Here is a 23,664-nt window from a genome sequence, read left to right on the forward strand (position 1 = left end):
CTTCCGAACAAAATGCATGCGCCGAAGTGAAGCCCGATCATATGTATCAAATGATTTGAGTTTTTTCCCGTCTGTCTCATTGCGCAAATTGACATTGAAGTATTTGACAATCTTTGTGATAAACATGCCATAGGGGAGAACTGAATCTTCGCTGATTGAACATGCTTTCATGTGTTGGAAAATTATGTAACCAATATTAACCTTTCTTTCTGTGAGAATGCTGTCAACCAAAAAAGCCTCCAAGAAAGATACATCATCTCGGTGCCCTCCTTTAGGGATGAAAATGTACAATATCATGTGATGTAGGATACGACTCAACACAGTCAACAAATGAGAAGTTGGTCTACAAGATCTCGGGTATCCACATAGCCTCTGTAGAGCTTCTGCAGGTTTGAAACCTTCCACCCTTGGCCACTTCTTGGCTTCATACAAACAAACCCCTTCATTTGGAATGTCTAAAATCTGACAAAGTTCAGCAACACCAAAAACGATCTGTACACCGTTAATCGTGGTAGTAATGGGTCCTTCATCTTCGAATGTCATATTGGAGTAGAAACATTTGACAACCTTGGGAAAAACGAACTCTTTGACGGAGACAATAGGAAGCCAACCCATTTTCGCGAAAAGCACATCAAAATGGAAATAACTGAGCTTTGCAAAATCAATGTTCCTACCCGGGATTACGGTCCGATTCGCAAAACGAAGATGAAATCGTTGGGCTAGGTCAGGGGTTGCGAACGTAGATCGATCAAAGGTGGCCTTCTTACGAACCTCCGGACTTGCTTCGACGGCCGGCCGTTTTCCTTTGTTGGTGGTGCGTTTTGCTCCATCGGAGGTGTGGTGGTTGCTGGCGCTGCCTTGTTGTCGGTCGGAGGTGTTTTTCATGGTCCTGCGCATCCTTGACACCGCCGTTTTCTTCCCTTTGCAACCGGTGGAGGATGCTTCGACCGGTGCTCGTTTTGGAGCCATGAAGATTCCGAGTAGCCTTCAGGTATTGCGTGAGGATGAAGAACACTGGAGTGGAAGACGGACGGGTTCAGATCTTGCGCGAGGATGAAGAAGAATGGACTAGAAGACAAAGGGGCTGAGGGTTACAAGTGGTTTGAACGTCGGTCGACCTTCTTAGTATATGGAAAGACATCCAGTTTATGAACTTATAATGTCTATTTAATTAGCTTAATGTCTTACATTATATTTGCTACACTTTTAATATAATAGTTTCCATATGAGCTCATTTAACCTATAATGGATTAAAAGAATAAATATTTTGATGTACCTTAAATAAATTAATTGAAGTTAATTTCACAAAATTTATATTGAGGAAAATAAAATATGACAACCTTTCTGATATGTACAATATAGGAAAATGAACTCACTAAGATATAGTCACACCTGTTAGATTAAAATTGTAATTAACTAACATATAGTACCATAGGGCCATTAAAATTAATTATGGTTGTATGACAAATTGTTCGAATAAGTACGATATACCATGGTGAGTGAAATAAATTAATGAATCTGAATTTATTTAAAATTTCCATAAGTAGAATATCATAACATATCTCATTCTATGTAATTAAGTCTAATTAACTAACATTTCTCATATCTAGAATATATTATGAAGCATTAATTAAAAATAAATTACATTAATTCATGAAAAAATATAGTATAATGAACTCACTAAGATATAGTCGCACCTATTAGATTAAAAATGTAATTAACTAACATATTGTACCATAGGCCAATTAAAATTAATTATGGTTGTATGACAAATTGTTCGAATAAGTACGATATACCATGGTGAGTGAAATAAATTCATGAATCTGAATTTATTTAAAATTTCCATAAGTAGAATATCATAACATATCTCATTTTACGTAATTAAGTCTAATTAACTAACATTTCTCATATCTAGAATATATTATGAAACATTAATTAAAAATAAATTACGTTAATTAATGAAAAAATTTAGTATAATGAATTACCTAAGATATAGTCGCACCTATTAGATTAAAAATGTAATTAACTAATATATAGTACCATAGGACCATTAAAATTAATTATGGTTGTATGACAAATTGTTCGAATAAGTACGATATACCATGGTGAGTGAAATAAATTAATGAATCTGAATTTATTTAAAATTTCCATAAGTAGAATATCATAACATATCTCATTTTACGTTATTAAGTCTAATTAACTAACATTTCTCATATCTAGAATATATTATGAAACATTAATTAAAAATAAATTACGTTAATTAATGAAAAAATTTAGTATAATGAATTACCTAAGATATAGACGAACCTATTAGATTAAAAATGTAATTAACTAACATATAGTACCATAGGACCATTAAAATTAATTATGGTTGTATGACAAATTGTTCGAATAAGTACGATATACCATGGTGAGTTAAATAAATTAATGAATCTGAATTTATTTAAAATTTCCATTAGTAGAATATCATAACATATTTCATTTTACGTAAATAAGTCTAATTAACTAACCTTTCTCATATCTAGGATATATTAGGAAGCATTAATTAAAAATAAAAAACGTTAATTGATGAAAAAATATAGTAAGTAGGAAACGGTATGAAAACATAGTTACAATAAATGGGCAAACCAACAGTAAGAAATGTCAATATTATCAATTAAGTCCATATCTCCCCTTTATATTTTGTTAAGTTATACATATATCCATTTCAAATGGGTCCATAAAATATCAACATTAGGCTGACTTTCCCACCTGATATAAATGCTATATTTAATGGCACATAAAAAACTGGTGCAACTATCCAAACTATCAACCACTAAGTGTACCATTGTGGTGGTTGGTTTTCAACATGTGGCAGCCTATTAAAATATGTAATAACTCCATCAACCAACCACATACATATGTTAGTATATATTTGGAAGGGAACATATTGTAAGGAGCTTGGAGACTGAACGAGGTCTGATATATGTTGGAGAACAGGTTACAAAAAGCATCCAGAAGACAAATCTTCAGGTGAAGCTGCATCACACTTGGACTTTCCATTTTAACGGTATGATCTTTAACTCAATAAAGAATAGGTAAACAAATCCATAATACATTTTCTAAGCTGAATGCCCTCATCTTTCAAATGTATGGGGAAATTTTCCCAAAACGTAGTACTGATTTTTAAATGGTATGTAATGATGTTAAAGAGTTTGGATTTTGATTGTCTATAGCACATTGTTAGTAATATGCATCACTCATCTGTTGAACAGTTGACATTAATTTATTTAATATAAGTGACTCATGTTGGCTGTAAAAATCACACAATCATCAAGATTATAGGGTAATACATATTCAACTGACTTAAAAGGAGAGAATCAACCTTAAGAAATGTGTATTATTGACTCCCAATATGGGGTAAGTTTGGAATTAGTTTCGCAGTGTACCCGAAAGCTTCCATGCTTTTACATAGAATTATATAAAAGTGATTTTCCATGTTTTTAAAGAATGTGCATGAGAGGTAGTAATTATTGTGACTGACAAACTCCTTGAAGATGGCAACTAAGATTAATGATGGATTTTTTGTTAACATAGTATGCCTAAATAGGGCAACATTCTAACGTTCTGATAAGGAATGAAGCCCTTAATGAAATGAACAACGAAAAGAAACAATTAGCTACGCGGTTAACATGGTATAACAGTTAAAGATGTACCGGTCGACCGGTTATATAAGACCGGTTGAGAGATTTTCTCAACCGGTAGACACTGCCGGATTTTGTAAGCAGCATCAAAATGCATCCGGTGAATTTGTAGCTCAACCACTTTCTTCCACATTATAATAGCTTAGAGAAAGGGAAGAGAATAGATTTGGTTTACGAGGAACCAAACAATTGTACCGAATGTTTTTTTTTATGCTCATCAAGACCAACAACACCATCCCCTACCACAAAAAAGTTGGACAATCTGAAATATTGGTCTTGAACAAGGACCTCCAAAAGCACTACAACCTTAGCCTCAACAGCAAAACCATGTCTAGGAAGTTGAATTTAACTATTACTTCACTTGGTTGTCTAAGGTCAATATAAATTATGGTGCGTTTCTGTATAGATGTCAGACGTCGAGCATTGTCTAACGCCATCTTTTTAGGGTATTGGTGTCGCATTTGCATTTTCACAAGTTATTTCCTCAACATAATGATTTTTAAGTGATATTTAATGAGTTTAAAAAGTATTGCTTATGATTGTGTATAGCAGAGAAGTATCAATTTTGCAACATATGACCTTTTAAATTGAAAATCATGGGGAAATTATCACGTGTGCAGTCTAAACCAGTTCTATAATTTCTTCTATTCTCAATTTGTATCAAAAAATGAGAATAGATGACGTTGTCGAATTTGGTTTATCTTCAAGTATGCAATCAATTGATACAAAAGTGATATGATAATTTGTTAAAGTATTATTGGGCCACTTTTTTACGTTATTTATGTAATGTAGATGATGCAATCGGTGAAGGAGAAAACAATCAAGCGGGAGTTTGAAGTGAAAGAGGAGGACGTCGTCAATGACGATGCATTTATCGGTGGCACTTACCACCCGGGTGGAAACGGTTTGAAAGAGAAGGTGTTGAAGGGTATTTCAGATGAAGAAGTCTACAAATTGCAATTCGATTGCATAGATGAGGCTGGAACATTTTACAACATGTTAGCAAAAGTAGCCGGATTTAGTATTCGAAAAGATGATTTGAAGCGAGACAAGAATGGAGATATAATATCTCGAAAGTGGGTGTGTTCTAGAGAAGGACAGCGAGCGACAAAGTTTATTGAAAATGACAAGCGACAGCGTGAGCCACGATCATTGAGTAGAGTTGGATGTGAAGCTGCATTTCGTGTAGGCTTGAATAGGAAAGATGGAAAGTGGATTGTAAAGGAATTTATAGGAGATCATAATCATAATTTGGTCGATGCTATCAACACACAATTCCTTCGGTCTCATCGAACAATAAGTAATCCAGATAAGGCACAAGTTGATGTTTTGCGTAAAGTAGGTGTTAAAACAACACAAATTATGGACTATATGGTCAAACAATTAGGGGGACATGAGCACGTCGGTTTCACACAAAAAAATATATACAATCACGTTGATGCAATGCGTAGAAGTGAAATTAAAGACGGTGATGCAGAAGCGGCATTGGCTTATTTGTGTGGAAAGGCAGAAATGGATTCTTCATTTTTTTATAAATTCAACATTGATGAAGAAAGTCGACTAGCAAATTTGTTTTGGGCTGATTCAACTGCTCGAATGGATTATGCGTGTTTTGGAGATGTCCTAGCATTTGACACAACCTATAGGACAAATGCCTATAAAAAGCCTCTAGTAGTGTTGGTCGGTGTTAATCATCACCACCAAACTGTTGTATTTGGTTGTGCGTTATTGATAGATGAAAGTGTTGGGACATATGAATGGGTGTTGGAGACATTTCTTGAGGCAATGATGAATAAGAAACCCATATCTGTTGTAACCGATGGGGATAAAGCTATGCGTAAGGCAATCAAAAAACTATTACCCGATACGTGTCATCGATTGTGTTCATGGCATTTACAACGAAATGCATTCACGAATGTGCATATTAAGGATTTCTCAAGCATATTTGCAAGGTGCATGTTCATGCGTGGGAATGAAGCAGAATTTGAAAAGGTTTGGCATGAAATGGTTGCAAATTTGGGACTTAATGAGAATCGTTGGGTGACCGAGATATATGGGAAACGTAAAAGATGGGCAGAGGCGTATTTACGTGGAAATTTTTTTGGAGGGATGAGAACCACACAAAGGTGTGAGAGTATGAATGCATATCTAAATAGATTCTTAAAAATTCGTTTGCGACTGTATGAGTTTGTACAACAATTTGATAGAGCCATAATGAGAATACGGCAAAACGAGGCAAAGGCAGAGTTCGAGTCGAACAATTCTTCACCAGTGCTTTCGACCAAACTATCCATAATTGAAAATCATGCTGCGACGGTATACACGAAAGAATCTTTCCTTAAATTTCGTGAGGAGATGAAGAATGCAGAGTTATTCTTTGTGGTAGGTCTTGTAAGTGATCATTCAATGCGGGCATACACATTATCTAAGTTCAGACACCCGAACTTAAATTGGGAAGTACAATTTTGCCCGGATATTGTAACATTAAAATGCTCATGCATGATGTTTGAGTCAATTGGCATCCCATGTTGCCACATGGTGGTGGTTATGAAGGTGGAGCATTTGGAAGAGATTCCTCAGTCATGTATTATGAAGAGGTGGACAAAGTTAGCAAAGGTGTATACAAGATCAGTACGAGTGAATGAGACGGATAACGACATGGATCAGTTTGTACGATATGGTTCATTGAGTTCGATGTGCAACAAGCTCTCCTACTTTGCGTCAGATACGTCATCTTCATTTATAGAGGCCAAAAATGAAATACAAAATTTGACGGCGAGAATGGAGGAACTCTATAACTATAATTTGAAAGGGAAGAAAATAGCAGCAGATGGAGCGACAAGCAATAACCAAGTTCGTGATCCAAATATTGTGAAGACTAAAGGGAATCCAGGCAAAGTGGCAATGAATGTTCAAAAGGGAAGACGATGTAGTCGTTGTAAAGAGTGGGTCACACAATTCGAAAGTGTCCAGAAGCTACGATCCCTCAAAATGCTCAGCCGGGTTATATGGTATGTCATATTCAATTAAAAATTGGCTCTAAGATTAATTTTGGTAGGTGTACTTAAATAAATGACTAACATAATTGTTTTGATGGCATTATGAGTACGTAGGAGGAAACTAATTTGTCTTCCCAATGTGACATTCAAATGGAAATGATGCCTTCAACAAATTCATCAGTTGACATTTTTGCAAGCATACATGTATGTACAATAGGCTTGTTATATAATTTCCAAACATTGATAACATCTAATTTAATAATAATTGACAACACTTAATTTTTGAAAAATGCAGGGAATGTTAGGGGAGCATTTGTCGAATGACCGATCTGACATGTACATAGATTGTGGTGAACTTAATAATGTAAGATCGGGAATAAAGAAACACTTTTGACATGAATTTGAGCTATGCATTATTTAATGATTAGGTTTAATTAATTGGAATGGAATTGGACAGCTGAAAATAACAATGGAATGTGCATGTGCAGATAGCAGGATTTCAGCAACATGAACAAAATATGACAACACCATGTCAAGGTGGGGATCCAAACAAATATCCAAATATGGTGGAAATGCAACCTTTTTTTTATTCCTTAACGGAGTAAGGATGGTAGGTATTAAATCAGTATTTTTATTAGTTGACGTTATCGCTTCTAGTAATGTGTACTTTTAACTTGACTATTTAATGAAAAGTTTGAATTTTGATCAAGAGTCAAGTTGATTGATAGACTGCAATATCCTCTACATCTATAATTTAATTGATTACAAGTGATAAAATGATTGGTAAATGGAGAAAACGATTCATTTATATCATGTCGAATAAAACGGTTAATTATGCAGATTTAATTAAATTCAATTGTGGTTAAAGTTTGACAAATTAGGTGGTTATGAGTTAACTATAGGAAAGTAATCAATATGATGTGTAATTCATATGAAACAAAGGTGTCGGTTGAGAGAATTCCTCAACCGGTTGAGGAATTCCCTCAACCGGTTGAGGGATTTTTCCACCAGTGGCTACCGGTTGAGGAATTTTCTCAACCGGTTGGACAATTTCTCAACCGGTAGCCACTGGTGGAAAATCCCTCAACCGGTCGAGAAATTCCTCAACCGGTTGAGGATTTTTCCACCAGTGCTACCGGGTGAGGAATTGTCTCAACCGGTTGAGAAAATTTCTCAACCGGTAGCCACTGGTGGAAAAAACCCTCAACCGGTTGAGACAAATTCCTCAACCGGTTGAGACAAATTCCTCAACCGGTAGAGGTATTTTTCCACCAGTGCCTACCGGTTGAGGAATTTTCTCAACCGGTTGAGACAATTCCTCAACCGGTTGACACTGGTTGAAATTGACTCAACCGTGTGGTACATGCGGTCGACCGGGGAGGTCGACCGGTTGCATGAACTTGAAACAACCCTCAACCGGATGAGCAAATTCCTCACCCGGTTGATACCCATCTTCAACCGATTGCAACTGGTTAAAAAACGATCTACCCATTGAGAAAATCCGTCAACCAGTTTGCTATATTTGTCAACCCGTTCCCACTGGTCAAATCATTCGTCAACCGGTTGAGACAATTTCTTCATTGATCAACCGCTTTCCACAACTCAAAAAATTGGTCACTCCCTTTAGAAAAATCTTCAATCACTCAATTGAACGCCGACACCGGGTCATTCTGCATCCAAAATTGTTTGAGGTGGTTGGGACAAATCCTGAATGAGTTCACACTGCATCCATAGGGTCATTATCAATATGAGGAATGTTCTCAACCGGTAGGCATAATGCGTATGCCTATGAAAAGTGGACTTAGCTAAATCGTTGGACTGGTTCTTACCGGCTGAAGCTCATTCATCAACCGGTCTACTAATGTACTAACTATATATTTTTAGCATAGATAAATGAATATTTACAAATCTGATTAGGTTAAAGATCGTACAAAATCACACATGTCGAACATGAATGATACCAATATATTACAATTTCATTTTGCCTACCATATTGAAAGAAGAGTATTTGGATAGTCAAATAAAATGGACTTAATCATTAATAATGTATGGTCATCGAATCTCACAACTTCCCAATAAACATGACCATATGTGGAGATGGAAATGATAAATATTAGAAAAATAACAAATATCATAATAATAATTTTTTCATTGCTCGTGTCGACGTCTTTGTACAAACAATAGCCACAATGGTTTGTTTTTCTCTATTTCCCTCGTGTAAAACTAAATCACATGCTATTTCTCGACGTATTTTAAGGGAATTACAAAAGTCGGATCTCGTCATCGAATCACCATTTTTGAATCTCTGCATATGTCTAATGACATGCACTCCACAGTCCCACCTAAGAAAGAGAAAAGAAAAGCAAAACAACTTATTGAATGGTTGTCTAATTATACATCAGAAAAAAAATATTAATGTGAGTTATGTATTCATACTAACCCATTATCTTGGGTTGGAATCGAAGGAGCCCAATCAATGGAGAATTGGAAGACATCTTTCCCTATGTCATACAGTTTGAAGAACGTTTGACAAAATTCAACCTAATTTATTTGAAAGTGGTTAATAAATATAGAAGAGAAAAAAAACCAAATAAAAAGGAAAACAAAAAGGAGAAAGCATACCACTTTTTTCACACTCTTAAACCGGAACTCGTCCCGACTCTTCGATCGTAATGAATCCAAAATTTGGATATCAAAGTCTTTGAAGTCAATGACGCACAGATACCAATGACCAGGGCAATCGTCATGCATTGGAATAAATAGCTGTAAAGGTAGGAAAACAATATATATGACTTGGGCCACAAAAAATATAGTATATTATAGGTGAAAACATTACAAATAATTACTAACCTTCTCGCAATCATCCAATTCGCTAATGTACTTACTCACGATGGATGTTTTTCTATCGAAAAAAGGATGAGGACTCCCGCACAAAATCATTTGCTAATAAGAAAACATAATACGAACATTAGTATATTGTACTTAATATGTAAGTAAACAACAAGAAATATGAGCTTACTGAAAATGTCGTGGAAGATAGCATCTTATACTTCGTATGCCTATGAATTGTCTTTCAAAATAATTTAGCTTTGAGGCTTCTAGATTTATTACCTGTTGTTGAACAATAACTTCAATAAATTTATTTAACTAATATAGCACGCATTTGATATAAATGAAGTAGGTACTTACAACATCGAACAAATTTTGTCTAGGACGTAAGCAGTGAAAATCTCCACGAACTCCATGTTCATGACCAAAGTCAACAAGAACCTCACTAAAATAATAATATGTTCAAACAAACTTGAATAAATTGGAAGCATATGAAGGCTAAAATTGTAACAACACATCTATGAATGTTCTAGACACGACCAACCTTTTTGACAATGCTCTATTGAAAACATAATCAGCGACAAGAGATTGAAGTACATTGAATGATTGAGTATCCACCACGTCTTCACGAATGGACATGGGGATTGACTAAATCGAAAATAAGACATAATTATTAACTATATATGTTAAGTATCAAAAATAAGAACAATGAGATTAAACTATTTGTATTATACCTCTGATGCTTCGTGTTTTACCATCTTCCTTAATTTGTGTACAAACGGGGAGACCTTGAATTTACTTGGTTTCCTCTCCCTTGATGAACGTGTTTTCATGACATGATTAGGATAACCACATAGTGCTCGTAATGGTTCCTAAAATGGAAAATGCAATTAATATACATCTATTTACTATGTAATGGTTAAGTAGTTGTAAAGAAAATAATTTTTTCTTTTATATGATACATACCTTTCCATAATCTCTTCTACTCCTTTTGATTGGAAGTGGTAAAATATTTTCATTTTCGTCTGGAATGATATGCACTTCAATTGATGTAGCACATGCATCTTCATTCTTTTCATTCAAGTCCTCGGTGCATAACTTCTCATTTGACAAAGTGTGAAGATAATGTTCATTCACATTCATATTGTTCGTATCTTCCAAACTTCTCTCGCATGGGAGCATGTCATTCTTCGTTCCTTCCTCGTGAATTCTCAAAGGTTTTCCGCTTGACCTAAGGAAGAGACCTTTCACTGTAGAATAATTCTCCTCAAATTTAGCCAAAATTTGATCACAACTACTACTACTTGCACCATAAGCCATATCAATTAGATGTGTCTTTAATTGTTGAAAGGTTTTATCCATCTCCATTAAGTTCCCACCATCAACCTAGTCATATATACGAACGTGATTAATAACATCATAATACAAAGCTTCAATGCTAATATAGATAGTCACGAAGAATATTGTAAAACACTTACTCGTTTAATAACATCTTTGTTTTGATTGATTACAAATTTCTCATCGTCCTCATTCTCACTCGCCATTGTCGTTGCATTTCCATCAACGCAATCCCTTATCTCGTTTTCTATCACCCATATTTTGAGCTACAATATATTCATCAAAATATACTACATATCAGATTTTAAACCACTAAAAACTTAAATAAATAGTAAACGACTTTCAAAACTATAACTTACATTCTCATTTGCATATCCACCAAGTTTTTTCAATCTTCATTTCCTGTCCAATACTTCATCATCTCCCCAAGCAGTAATCCGAGGAGAAGGTCGAGTATAAGCGGTAGAAATTTCTCTTCAAACGATATATGCTCGTGGTAGAATAACTACGAGTATATTTGACATAGATATATAGTTAGTTCATAAATTATATTAAAACAAAATTGTATTTCACTATGATGTAAATTAATTACAAGGACATTACCATTAAAAACAATAAGCAACCGGAAACCCCACTTTGTTGTTTCTTCTTAAACTCTTCAATCCCGTGCACAAGATAGGACAACACAAATTCTGCCCAATTCATCTTCTTTATTGAATCGATGTCTTCCACAAGATGTAAGAAAGAACGATTCACAAAAAGCTTCATTGTTGGGCACAATAATGCACCCAACACAAATAATACAAAACGAACTTTAAAATCGTTTCCACCCTCTTTATCCTCCCTAATTTGATTTTCTAACATCACTAATGGCAATCGCCCTTTTTTATCACAATATTTTTTACATAAATCATTCTTATGGCTAACATCTTTGTTCATGCCAATCTTGAACCCTCTTGCCCTCAATCCCATAATAAATTCAACATCAATGGGGGATAATTTGACACAAGTATTATACAACTTTAAGATATAAGTGTTCGGATTAAAACTATTTATCAACCAAAGACATAACCCATGATCAATTTTCCTACATCGAAGTTGCAAGAGGCTACCAAATCCTATTTCTTCTATGGCTGCCTTTTGCTTTGGTTCTAATTTCTCAATCACTCTAATCACTCGCTCGGGGGAGCATCGAGTCTGAAGATATAACTGAAAAGATACACAAACATCAAACATGTTTACATTAATATAATTTCCAACAAATACATAAGTAAAGAAATTAAATATTCATTACAAAAAAAAGTACCTTTGGAACCACACCCTTTTGAAGTGAATATTGTTTTGAACTTTCTTTCGACTTTGCCATGAAATTTTCTTTTTCTACTTTAGAAAGTGCATTCCACTTCTTGCCCAATTTTTCCTCAACTACATTAATTGGTCACATAATTTAAATTCTAATTGTAAAATGTAATTATATTAGACATAGCAATATTACTCCTTACATCATCATTTATCTTCACTCCTTTATCCTTCTCTTTCATCATGGCTAATTGATCGTTACTACAAAACAATTTCAAACAAATTTAACTATAACAACCACAAAAATTACATTAAAAAACATATTATTTTACATATTTCTATTTTCCCTTACTAGTAATGTATCCAAGCGCCGATAGGCCTCTTTGGATTTCTAACAACTTCAAGACCATCGCGTTCGCTCCTAAAAATTAAATCAAATCATTTAAGTCAATTTTTATAATATGATTTCGGATATAATAAATCAAACATACTTTCACCACCACTACAAAATCCTCCCTAAATCTATGTACATTTTAAATGGTCACAAAATTAGCATATCAATTATTTTCAATCTCCAATTATGGATCTAACCACATTATTTTCATTAATGTCATCAATCCATAAATCTCACAAAAAGCATGAAATATAATGGCTACAATATTGTAAAACACATTATCAATACTCACATTTTTTTTTCCTTGATATAGAACTCGGCAAATAAGTACGACACAATCGCCTTTCGATTAACAACAAATTGTGTCCTTTTTAGCTTTCTTTCTCTTAGGACTACATGTCTTCTTCTTCTTCTTCCAGCTATGTCTTCAATTCGGGTCTTCAAACCACGAAATTTAAAAGCCGAAAACACCCCTTAAACAAAATATAAAATATGAACAAAATACAAGGGTTATGGATAGGAGGGGGGGGGTGCGGGGATATCGTACTCTTTACTTCAAAACCCGAAAAAACCCCAAATATGAAAACTAAATATGGGCATAATCAGAGGGGATACTAAAAAAGCCAGAACTCGAAAAGATGTCCCCCGAAACAGTTACAATATCTCACCCGAAAACACCCAATAACACAAAAACATCCAACAATACACAAAAACAACTTAAAGCACCTGAAAATAACAGCCGATGGAGATGAGCTGAAAACACAAGTACCTGGAGAAGAGCCAAGTATGGAGAAGAGAGGAAAATAGAGGAAAATATCGGGAAACTCGGTAAAAAATGGAGAAAACAGAAACTCGACTGAAGATTAATGGTGAGAGGGGTCTCTATCTCCTTCTTTAGTGCTTTCTTTCCCCCATTTCTTCATTGTCTCGCATTTGCCTCTTACGTTTCTTCTGAAGATAGGATTTTCTTTTTTTTTTCTGGAGTAGACTCTGGTTTTTAGGTTGGTTTTGAGGTTATTCTGGAGTTGTTTGAGGTGGGTTTTGGAAGATGATGAGATTGTGAGTGAAGATTGAGAGAGGGTTGTGATTGTGGAGGCGGGCTGGTGATAAATTTGGCACTAGACACTCCTTGAATGAAGAGAGGAAAAAAGAGGAAACTCGACCCGACTGTCGAGGATGAGTGGAGATCAGAGCACGGGGACACAACCGATTATGGAGGACAAGACGGCCGCCTATGGAGGAGTGTGGAGATGAGAGCACGAGACACAGCCAACCATGGACCTATGGAGAAGTGTGGAGATGAGAGCACGAGACATAGCCAACCATGGAGGAGAAGACACTCAGCTATGGAGGAGAAGACGCTCGGCTATGGAGGAGAAGAGAGGGAAAAACGAGAAAAGAGGGGCTGAGAGGGGGAAAGAACAGGTACAAAATGAGGGAAGAGAGGGAACAAACGGGAAAATGGGCTGAGAGGGGGAGAGAACAGGTAGCCAGTTTTTCTTTTTTCATTTTTTCTTTTTCTTTTGAATGGCTAAGATTTAATATCTTTCATCCAACGGCTGCAAAAAATCTGAGGTATGTTACCTCCCTCAGCACCATAGAATTTCCCTTTAATTTAATAAATGGGGAAGTGTTGTAGTTGACGGCAGCCATTGCGTCATATCATTGTGTCATGACACTACATCATGTTGCAATCCACCTAGAGATGGTGGCTCAAACCCATTAAGTTCACGTCACTCTCAATTTAACTTCAATATACATGCTCTTTAATATAAATAATCATAGAATAAAACCAAAGTATAAAGTAATGAGACCATAAATTATATATATGGTATTAGCTGATTAGTGAATTTTTTTTTTAAGTACCTTCAAAACTGTAGTTCTTGTGTTCTTCTCATTTGTTATTTTTATTTATGTCTCTTTAATTAAAAAAAAACTTCTAAAAATGATAGAACAAATAATTATAATAGATATATTGAAGTCCTTATATTAAAAATTATATATATATATATATATATATATATATATATATATATATATATAACTTATGATGTTCAACAATAATATAATATATAATGTTTATGAACAAAAATATGAATTATGTTCAACAATAATATAATATATAATGTTTATGAACAAAAATATGAATTTTGAAAATGTATATCGAATATTAATGCGGGCTAAATATTTGATTTCATTAAAGTTATGTTTTATTCTCAGAAAATTTGAAGGAAAATGCGAAAAAAAGGAAATAGAGAGGAAAAATAGAAAGAAAAAACAAGTGAAGAAAAAAAAGTTTAAATTTAATAAATTATTTTTATACATTTTTTAAAACTCATTTTACTTTTTTCTCTCCATTATAACAAAATTAAATAATTTAAAAACATATAAATTTCAAATTAATTTTAATTATATTTAATTTTCTTTTATATTTTCTATAATATAACCTAATATGAAAAAATAATTTACTTCAACATTTTTTTCTTTCATCAGCATTTTTCAGAAACCAAATATAGTCCAACATTTTTTTTCTTTCACTTGTACTTTCCAGAACTAAGCGTAACCTTAAATTTTTTAGTTTGAAATATAATAAATGTGCTTACAAATTAATTTGAATATAGTCTAGCAACAATGAATTATTTTAATAGTATTTACAAAATATATATACTAATAAATAAATAAAAAAAATCGTTAAACATCAAATAAGATATGAAAATCTTAGAACCTTAAGGGGTAACTTAATTGATCCGACCTTGGATTTACTCCTCAATGATCACCAGTTTGAATCCCCTTAGGTCATTGGAGGTTTATCCAACCCTTAACTTCAAGGCCTCATGAGATTAGTCGAGGCCAGCATAAGCTAACTCGGACATCCACGGTTATTAAAAAAAAGGAAAAAATAAATAAAAATCTTAGAATATTTGTCTAATTCAATTACTATCAATTAGAGTAAAAAAAAAGCGGAAAAGGTTAAAAGGTAACTTCAAAGTCTTCCCCCATCTATACTAGTTGGAAAAAATATAATGGGAAGTCGACCAACTTCATTATTTGAATTGATGTCGTACTTTGAAAAAAAAAACAAAGATTTTCAGTTAATTTCTCAAAAAGTTATGTAAACTTATTATTAGTTTTGAAAATATATCATGCTTAAATAAATATTTTAAAAAAATGGTATTTTGGTCAAAATTGTTGTGCGGATGTGATAAGCACAAATTGACTCAGGGCTTAACCTTGGTTGGCAACTAAAACAATGGTTAATCATGAATTAGCAATTGAGCACGAGCCATTAATTCATAGGTTGGTTTTCTCTTGTGGGTTCCATGATGGGCTACGTTCCTCTGATTGGGCCCTCCCTTAGCTTTCAGTTTAGCTTGGACTTCGGCTTGGGCTCGGGACGGCATGGTCCTTGATTGTGTCGTTGGGCCTGCCTGGGTCACACTTCATGGAGCATTCTACTCTATGCCATCCTTGAGGAAATTCTATCTGCAGGTATTTTGCATTAAAGAAAAAATTAAAGAAAATAAAAAATAAATTTAAATTTAATAAATTATTTTTATATATTTTTAAAACTTATTTCACTTATTTTTCATGGTTTATATAAAAAAAATTAAACAATTTGAAAACATATAAGTTTTAATTATTTTTAATTATATTTTATTTTCTCTCATATTTTGTATGATACAACATGAGAAAATAATTTTTTTTTAATAATTTTTATTTCCTTTATACTCCACTTGGATTTTAGAAATTTTGAGAAAAAAATGTAAGGGAAAAAAATAAAAATAAAAATTAATATTAATATTCATTTTTATATGTTTCTTCAAATTCATTTCATTTTTTTTCTTTTTTTATAAAGATTAAATATTTTCAAAATAGATACATTTTTAACTCATTATAGTTTTTTTTTATTATTATTATAAATCCAACACGGGAAAGTCATTTTTCTTAGTTTTTTATTTTTATACTTTCATAAATCAAACATAACGTTATTACTTCTCAAAAAGAAAATACAAAATATAACTTTAGGAACCTACACAAAAGGTTTCTTGAGCAACTAACAACTCTAAATTTAATGTTTTTTCTTACTTTTATTTTTATGCCATATGTTGACGGTCATTGATTAAACCGTGGTGGATGTTAGTGAAAAGATAGCTACTAATGGGAAGCCATGAATGAAGGAAGCTAGGAGGAGATTGTCCTTCTAGGTGTTGCATCCAAAAAGTGCTTGTTTTAACTGTTTTTAGAAGCAAGGGAAATAGAAAATAATTTTTAAAAGATAAATAAAAATTGTTTTCACTAGTTTTTAAAAAGAAAAGAAAATTTTAGTAAAAAAAATCATAAAAAGAAAAAAATAGTATAGCATTGTATCTTTCTTCTTACATTTTCTCTCATTACCCAATAGTGATACGGAAAATCTTTAACTATGGTATCGTTTTAAATTATATGTATTTTAATAAAATTCTCCTTTAACTTATCTATTTTTTCTTTTTCTTAAGGCAAATATATTTCAAATCAAGTAAGACTTTATATATAAAATTCAGTCATTTTTAAAAATAATTTAAAATTCTAAAATCGAATCAATTAATACTACAATTATGAACTCAAAATTGATACGGTTGACATTTAAAAGTCAGAAACCAAAATTCAATTTGAATAAGTTTGTTAGCTTTTCCCTTTACATATAATTATATTTTTTAAAATTTTTTAATGAACTTTAAATTAAGTAAGATTGAGATGCTAAATTTATAATACGTTTATACAAAAAAAAAAATTCAAAAAAATGTTTTTCATATTTAATTTCCCGATTATAATTTGATTTCTAAAAATAATTTATTTTTTCTCTTTTATATAAAAATTAAATAATTCAAAAAAAATTAATTTTTTTTCCATATGGAATTAAACAACTTAAATAAATTATTTTAATATGAGTTTTTATTAAATATGGTTAAAATTCATTTTTAAAAGTTTAAATTATTAAATCATAGGCTTTATTATATTATAAAAATATGTTAAAAAAATAGATATTTACCTTACTTTCAAAATATTAATCTTTTCAAATGTTTGATTTCTTGATAAATGTTATTTATATTATAAATGTTCTCTAAAAGCTTAGTCAAACCAAGTATGACTTGCAACTATTGAAAAACACTTTCTTTTATTAGTAAATGAAAAGTATGTTTGATAAGAATGATAGAAAACGTTGCTAACCTTTTTAATACTCGAATGATAAAATTCTTCAAATGTTAAAAATGTTAGAAATGTTTTCTAAAATCACCGTCAAACAGGGTCAAATAACATTTATATTACTTATGTCTTCAATTTCCATAATAGAACTGATCGGCATTCATCCTCCCGGTGTAAAAATATTCATTAGGCACAAACTTTCCCCTTTCATTTCTCTTGTCCTTTCCCCCCATGTCTTAAGCCCTAGAAAAGATCTTCAGAATTGGTCACCATATGCATTTCCCATTAACCTCAATTACCAAACTATTAACTTGACCAATATTTCATAATTCCCAGGAATTAATTCAGAAGGATAAACACGATCATAGTCTCTATTTATTCAAACACTAATAAAAATTAAACCCCACTTGCCAATGATCATCAATCTTCTTCCCTAGCAGATGGCTCCTTCTCTTTGCCTTCTTCCTTGACCTTCAACATTGCTTCTTCCTTGGCCATCACCAATGCCTGAACCAGGCTCTTCAAGCTTGTTTCAGCATCAGCCACACTTGTATTCTTACGCATCAAATGCTCAGCAACATCAGCTGGGGTCACTCTACTTTCCCCCAACAGCCTCTCAATCGTGTCGAACAGGTGGTGGGAATCAAGCTCCAGATAGTTCTTCTCCAGCACCTTGAATGATTCAAAGCTGCAGTATGACAATTCGATGTGCTTGTCCATCCTTCCTCGCCGAATCAGAGCTGGGTCGAGCTTCTCCATGTAGTTCTTCGTGAACACTATCAGCCTTTCCCCCTCGGAGGCCGACCAAAGGCCGTCAATGAAGTTCAACAGCCCGGAGAGAGTCACCTTGCTGGTTTTCCCTTCATCAGAGTCTCCTACCTTCGCTTGTTTTGTAATGGGGTCTTTCTCTTCCTCCTTGGCCGCCTTGTTCTCCTTCATCTTCTTCCTCTGACCCGTCAAGTCGAGGGAGCAGTCGATGTCCTCAATCACAGTGATGGACTTGCTCGGAATCTGCATCAGCAGCTTCCTCAGCTCGGTGTTGTCCCTGACCGCCGTCAGTTCAAGATCATAGACGTCGTACAGCAACAGATTCACCATGGCAGCAATCATGGTAGATTTTCCCGTCCCAGGAGGGCCATAAAGGAGGTAACCCCGCTTCCAAGCTTTCCCAATTCTTGCGTAGAAATCCTTAGCCTGGCTGAAAGAAACCAAGTCCTCGATCACCTCCCTCTTCTTCTCAGCCTCCATGGCAAGCGTTTGAAAAGTTGCAGGGTGATCAAAAACCATATGGCTCTACATCGACATCGACCAACTGTTGGTATTGGTATAAAGATTCCGCTGCCGGGTTCTGCCCTTAATCGCCTCCCCTTGTGTCAAAACTTGACTGAGGTACTTCTTGGTGATCAAATCCCGGTGTTTCTTGTGGAAAGTCAGCCGGTAGTACCTCATCTCATTCGGCTGCTCATAGGAGGGGGAGGTATGAGTTACGGCTTTGATCGTGCCTGAAGCCCACCACAGCTTCACTCCCTCAAACTCGTCTTCAACCTCTTCATGGTCATCAATGTTGGAAATGAGTTTGAAAAAATAATAATTGAGCAACTTGGGGCTTAATTAAAAGTGTGACCCACACTCCGAAAATGTCGGGACCATGCACCAACACGTTCTCCTCCGCGAGGAGTATAACGCGGTATATTTATTTGTTCAAATCCATTAAGTATTGAATGAGAAAATTGACTCCAAAGTCACCCACTTGAAATGGTATATTAAACAGGTACGTGTCTATTCCGAATAGGTTTATACTTATTCTAAACAGACACCAGGAAAACTATAAATAGACTTTTTACCCCAGCATTAAAATCGATTTTTTTTTTCCGAATATTTCTCTCTCTCTTCTTTGCATCCTTTGTCAGTTCGAGTACAAAACACAAGTTGTGTTCGTGGTGTTCTACAGATTGAAGTGCTGCTTCTGTAGAACTGAAAATCCGTTCTATCTTGGGAGACATTTATTCACTACCTTGAGCACCAGAGAGGGAATAAAGTTGTCTTAAAGAAACAATGTTGTCACTGGGCTCGGATTCATAGAATTAAAGTAAGTTCTGTAATTTCATTTATTTTATGTTTACTTAAAGTATAAACTATAGAAAGTTTTTATTGCTTACAATTTTAAGACAACTTTATTAAATAAAAACTTTTTGTAGTTTATACTTCAGTGAATATTATATTCTTAAGTTTCAAATCAGATTGTGTTTCTGCATTTGGAAACTTAAATATTCTATTCATCTATTATTTTTTTTAAATCAGAATTTTGTATTCTGAATTTTCTGCATTTCTGTTTTTGTAATAGAAATCAAATGGCATCTTCAAGCAATATTCCTACAATGAATTTGACTCATGGAGAAAAACCAGAGAAATTCAATGGGAATGAGTTCAAACGTTGGCAACAAAAGATGCTCTTCTACCTCACCACATTGAACTTGGCAAGGTTCTTTCATGAAGAATGTCCCATACTTGAAGAAGGAGAAACCAACAAGGAAAAGGTTGCTGCCGTGGATGCATGGAAGCATTCTGATTTCTTATGTAGAAATTATGTGCTTAATGGCTTAGACAATACACTTTACAATGTGTATTGTTCACTCAAGACAGCAAAGGAACTATGGGATTCACTTGACAAGAAATACAAAATTGAGGATGCTGGCATGAAGAAATTCATAGTCGGCAAATTTCTTAATTTCAAAATGATCGATTCCAAAATAGTTATAAGTCAAGTTCAAGAACTGCAAGTAATTCTTCATGAAATCCATTCTGAAGGAATGAGTCTTAGTGACTCATTTCAAGTGGCTGCTGTGATTGAAAAATTACCACCACTATGGAAGGACTTCAAGAATTATCTCAAGCACAAACGCAAAGAGATGAATCTTGAAGAATTAATTGTAAGGTTAAGGATTGAGGAGGACAACCGAAAATCTGAAAAGAAGGGAAATAATTCAATGGAGGCTAAAGCCAATGTTATTGAACAAGGACCAAAAACTAACAAGAAACGAAAGCATGGTGATCAAAATCAGAATCAAGGATCAAATGCGGCGAAGAAATTCAAAGGCAAATGTTATAATTGTGGCAAAACTGGTCACAAGTCTAATGATTGTCGTAAGCCAAAGAAGGAAAAGAAACCCCAAGCTAATGTGACAGAATTTGATAAACTTTCAAATGATGTCTCTGAGATGAATCTTTCCGTTGTTGTATTCGAATGCAATATTGTAGGAAACACCAAGGAATGGTGGGTGGACACTGGGGGCTACTCGTCACATATGTTCCAACAAGTGGATGTTTTCAACTTACAAACCCGTGGAGCAAAATGAAGAATTATTCATGGGTAACTCTTCTAGTTCCAAAGTTGAAGGCCATGGAAAGGTGATTCTGAAAATGACTTCTGGCAAAGAACTCACTTTAAATGATGTGCTTCATGTGCCAGACATTCGCAAGAACTTGGTTTCTGGATCTTTGCTTAGCAAAAATGGTTTCAAATTAGTGTTTGTGTCTGATAAGTTTGTACTTACAAAGAATGAGATGTTTGTGGGAAAGGGCTATCTTAGTGATGGGCTCTTTAAGATGAATGTAATGACTGTTGTTCCTAAGTCTATTAATAATAATAAGATTGATTCTTCTGCTTATTTGCTTGAGTCTTCTAATATTTGGCATAGTAGATTAGGACATGTTAATTATGATACTCTACGTAGATTAATTCACTTAGATTATCTACCTAAATTTAATATTGATCCTAATCATAAATGTGAAACTTGTGTAGAATCTAAATTAACAAAAGTACCTTTTCATTCAGTTGAAAGAAGTACTGAACCTCTAGACTTAATTCCCAGTGATATTTGTGATTTAAAGTTTGTGCAAACGAGAGGTGGGAAAAAGTATTTTATTACTTTTATCGATGATTGCACTAGATACTGTTATGTATATTTGCTTAAAAGCAAAGATGAGGCAATTGAAATGTTTAAACATTATAAAAATGAAGTTGAGAATCAACTTAGCAAAAAGATTAAGGCAATAAGAAGCGATAGAGGTGGTGAATATGAATCCCCTTTCGAGGAGTTCTGTTTAGAACATGGAATCATTCACCAAACTATCGCTCCATATTCTCCTCAATCTAATAGGATTGCTGAACGCAAAAATAGAACATTGAAAGAAATGATGAATGCTATGTTGTTAAGTTCTGGTTTACCCCAGAATTTGTGGGGGGAAGCGTTGCTTTCCGCCAATTATATTCTTAACAAAATGCCTCATAAGAAAACACTTAAAACACCTTATGAATTATGGAAAGGTCACAAGCCTTGCTATAAATATCTAAAAGTGTGGGGGTGTTTGGCAAAGGTGGAGGTTCCTAAACCTAAAAAGGTTAAAATAGGACCTAAAACCATTGATTGTATATTCATTGGTTATGCTAATAATAGTAGTGCATATCGTTTTCTTGTTTATAAGTCCGAGATTCCTGATGTGCATGTTAATACAATTACAGAATCAAGGAATGTTGCATTCTTTGAAACTATTTTTCCATATAACAAGCCATCTGAAACAAGTACACAAAAGAGGACTCATGATATTACTTTTGGTAATAATCAATTAGAAGTAAATCAAGAATCAAAAGAAAAACAAGTTGACGAAGAACCTAGACGTGGAAAAAGGGCAAGAAAGTCAACTTCGTTTGGCCCAGATTTTCTAACATATTTGTTAGAAAATGATCCTCAAACGTTCAAAGAAGCTATGTCCTCCCCTGAAGCTTCATATTGGAAAGAGGCAATTAATAGTGAAATTGAATCTATTATGCAAAACCATACTTGGAAACTAGTGGATCTTCCACCAGGTACCAAAACATTGGGATGTAAGTGGATTTTCAAAAGGAAAATGAAGGCAGATGGTTCAATTGATAAATACAAAGCAAGACTTGTTGCCAAAGGGTACAAGCAAAGGGAAGGATTGGATTATTTTGACACTTATTCACCAGTTAGCCGAATAACTTCTATTCGTATGTTAATTGCTATAGCAGCAATAAACAATCTTGAAATACATCAAATGGATGTTAAAACGGCATTTTTGAACGGTGAATTAGATGAAGAAATATATATGGATCAACCTGAAGGGTTTATAGCTCCTGGACAAGAGAGGAAAGTGTGTAAGCTTGTTAAATCCTTATATGGATTAAAGCAAGCACCTAAACAATGGCATGAGAAATTTGACAATGCAATGATATCAAATGGATTCAAAATTAATGAATGTGATAAATGCGTTTATGTCAAAAACACTCAAAAAGGATATGTCATTGTATGTCTATATGTTGATGACATGTTAATTATTGGTAGTGATACCAATATGATAAAAATGACTAAACAAATGCTATCTAGTAGATTTGATATGAAAGATCTAGGTGTGGCAGATATAATTTTGGGAATTAAGGTCTCAAAAACTTCTGATGGTCTTATACTTTCTCAATCTCATTACATTGAGAAAATACTTGAGAAATTCAAGAAGTACGATATAAGACCAAAGAAGACACCTATGGATGTAAATCTTCATCTTTTTAAGAATACTGGCATAGGAAAATCTCAATTAGAATATTCTCGTATAATTGGCAGTCTAATGTATGTGATGAACTGCACTCGACCTGATATAGCATACTCCGTTAGTAAGCTAAGTCGATTTACAAGTAATCCCAGAGAAAATCATTGGAAATCAATAATACGAGTTTTGGGATACCTTAAATATACTCAAAATTATGGACTGCATTTCACAAGATATCCAGCTGTACTTAAAGGATACATCGATGCTAATTGGATATCTGACTCAAAAGACTCAAAATCCACAAGTGGATATGTGTTTACACTTGGAGGTGCAGCCGTGTCGTGGAAATCCTCAAAACAAACTTGTATAGCTCGAT

At 33.9% G+C, this 23,664-nt stretch overlaps 2 protein-coding genes and 1 pseudogene across 3 annotated transcripts; 1 reads left to right on the top strand and 2 right to left on the bottom strand.

The window, feature by feature from the left end:
- Positions 1 to 4,360: 4,360 nt before the first annotated feature.
- On the top strand, positions 4,361 to 7,193 carry LOC117926839 (protein FAR1-RELATED SEQUENCE 5-like). Its single transcript, XM_034846129.1, has 4 exons — positions 4,361 to 4,390; positions 4,476 to 6,074; positions 6,978 to 7,046; positions 7,140 to 7,193. Exons 1-4 carry the CDS (start codon positions 4,361 to 4,363, stop codon positions 7,191 to 7,193), a joined length of 1,752 nt encoding a protein of 583 aa, XP_034702020.1.
- A 1,600-nt stretch (positions 7,194 to 8,793) lies between these two features.
- LOC117927154 (ubiquitin-like-specific protease 1) lies at positions 8,794 to 10,409 on the bottom strand. 2 transcript variants are annotated; one of them, XM_034846573.1, is made up of 5 exons: positions 10,246 to 10,409; positions 9,533 to 9,625; positions 9,305 to 9,445; positions 9,123 to 9,183; positions 8,794 to 9,024 (listed from the first exon to the last, which is right to left on the bottom strand). In XM_034846573.1, exons 1-5 carry the CDS (start codon positions 10,342 to 10,344, stop codon positions 8,963 to 8,965), a joined length of 456 nt encoding a protein of 151 aa, XP_034702464.1. In that variant the 5' UTR covers positions 10,345 to 10,409; the 3' UTR covers positions 8,794 to 8,962. The 2 variants fall into 2 exon arrangements, with proteins under 2 accessions (XP_034702464.1, XP_034702463.1); XM_034846572.1 differs by having other exon boundaries at positions 9,123 to 9,223.
- Positions 10,410 to 17,977: 7,568 nt separating this feature from the next.
- Positions 17,978 to 19,284, bottom strand: LOC117926198 (annotated as a pseudogene).
- Positions 19,285 to 23,664: the final 4,380 nt, after the last annotated feature.

Source organism: Vitis riparia, chromosome 12 (assembly GCF_004353265.1).
Source record: "Vitis riparia cultivar Riparia Gloire de Montpellier isolate 1030 chromosome 12, EGFV_Vit.rip_1.0, whole genome shotgun sequence".
NCBI classification, from domain to species: Eukaryota; Viridiplantae; Streptophyta; class Magnoliopsida; order Vitales; family Vitaceae; genus Vitis; species Vitis riparia.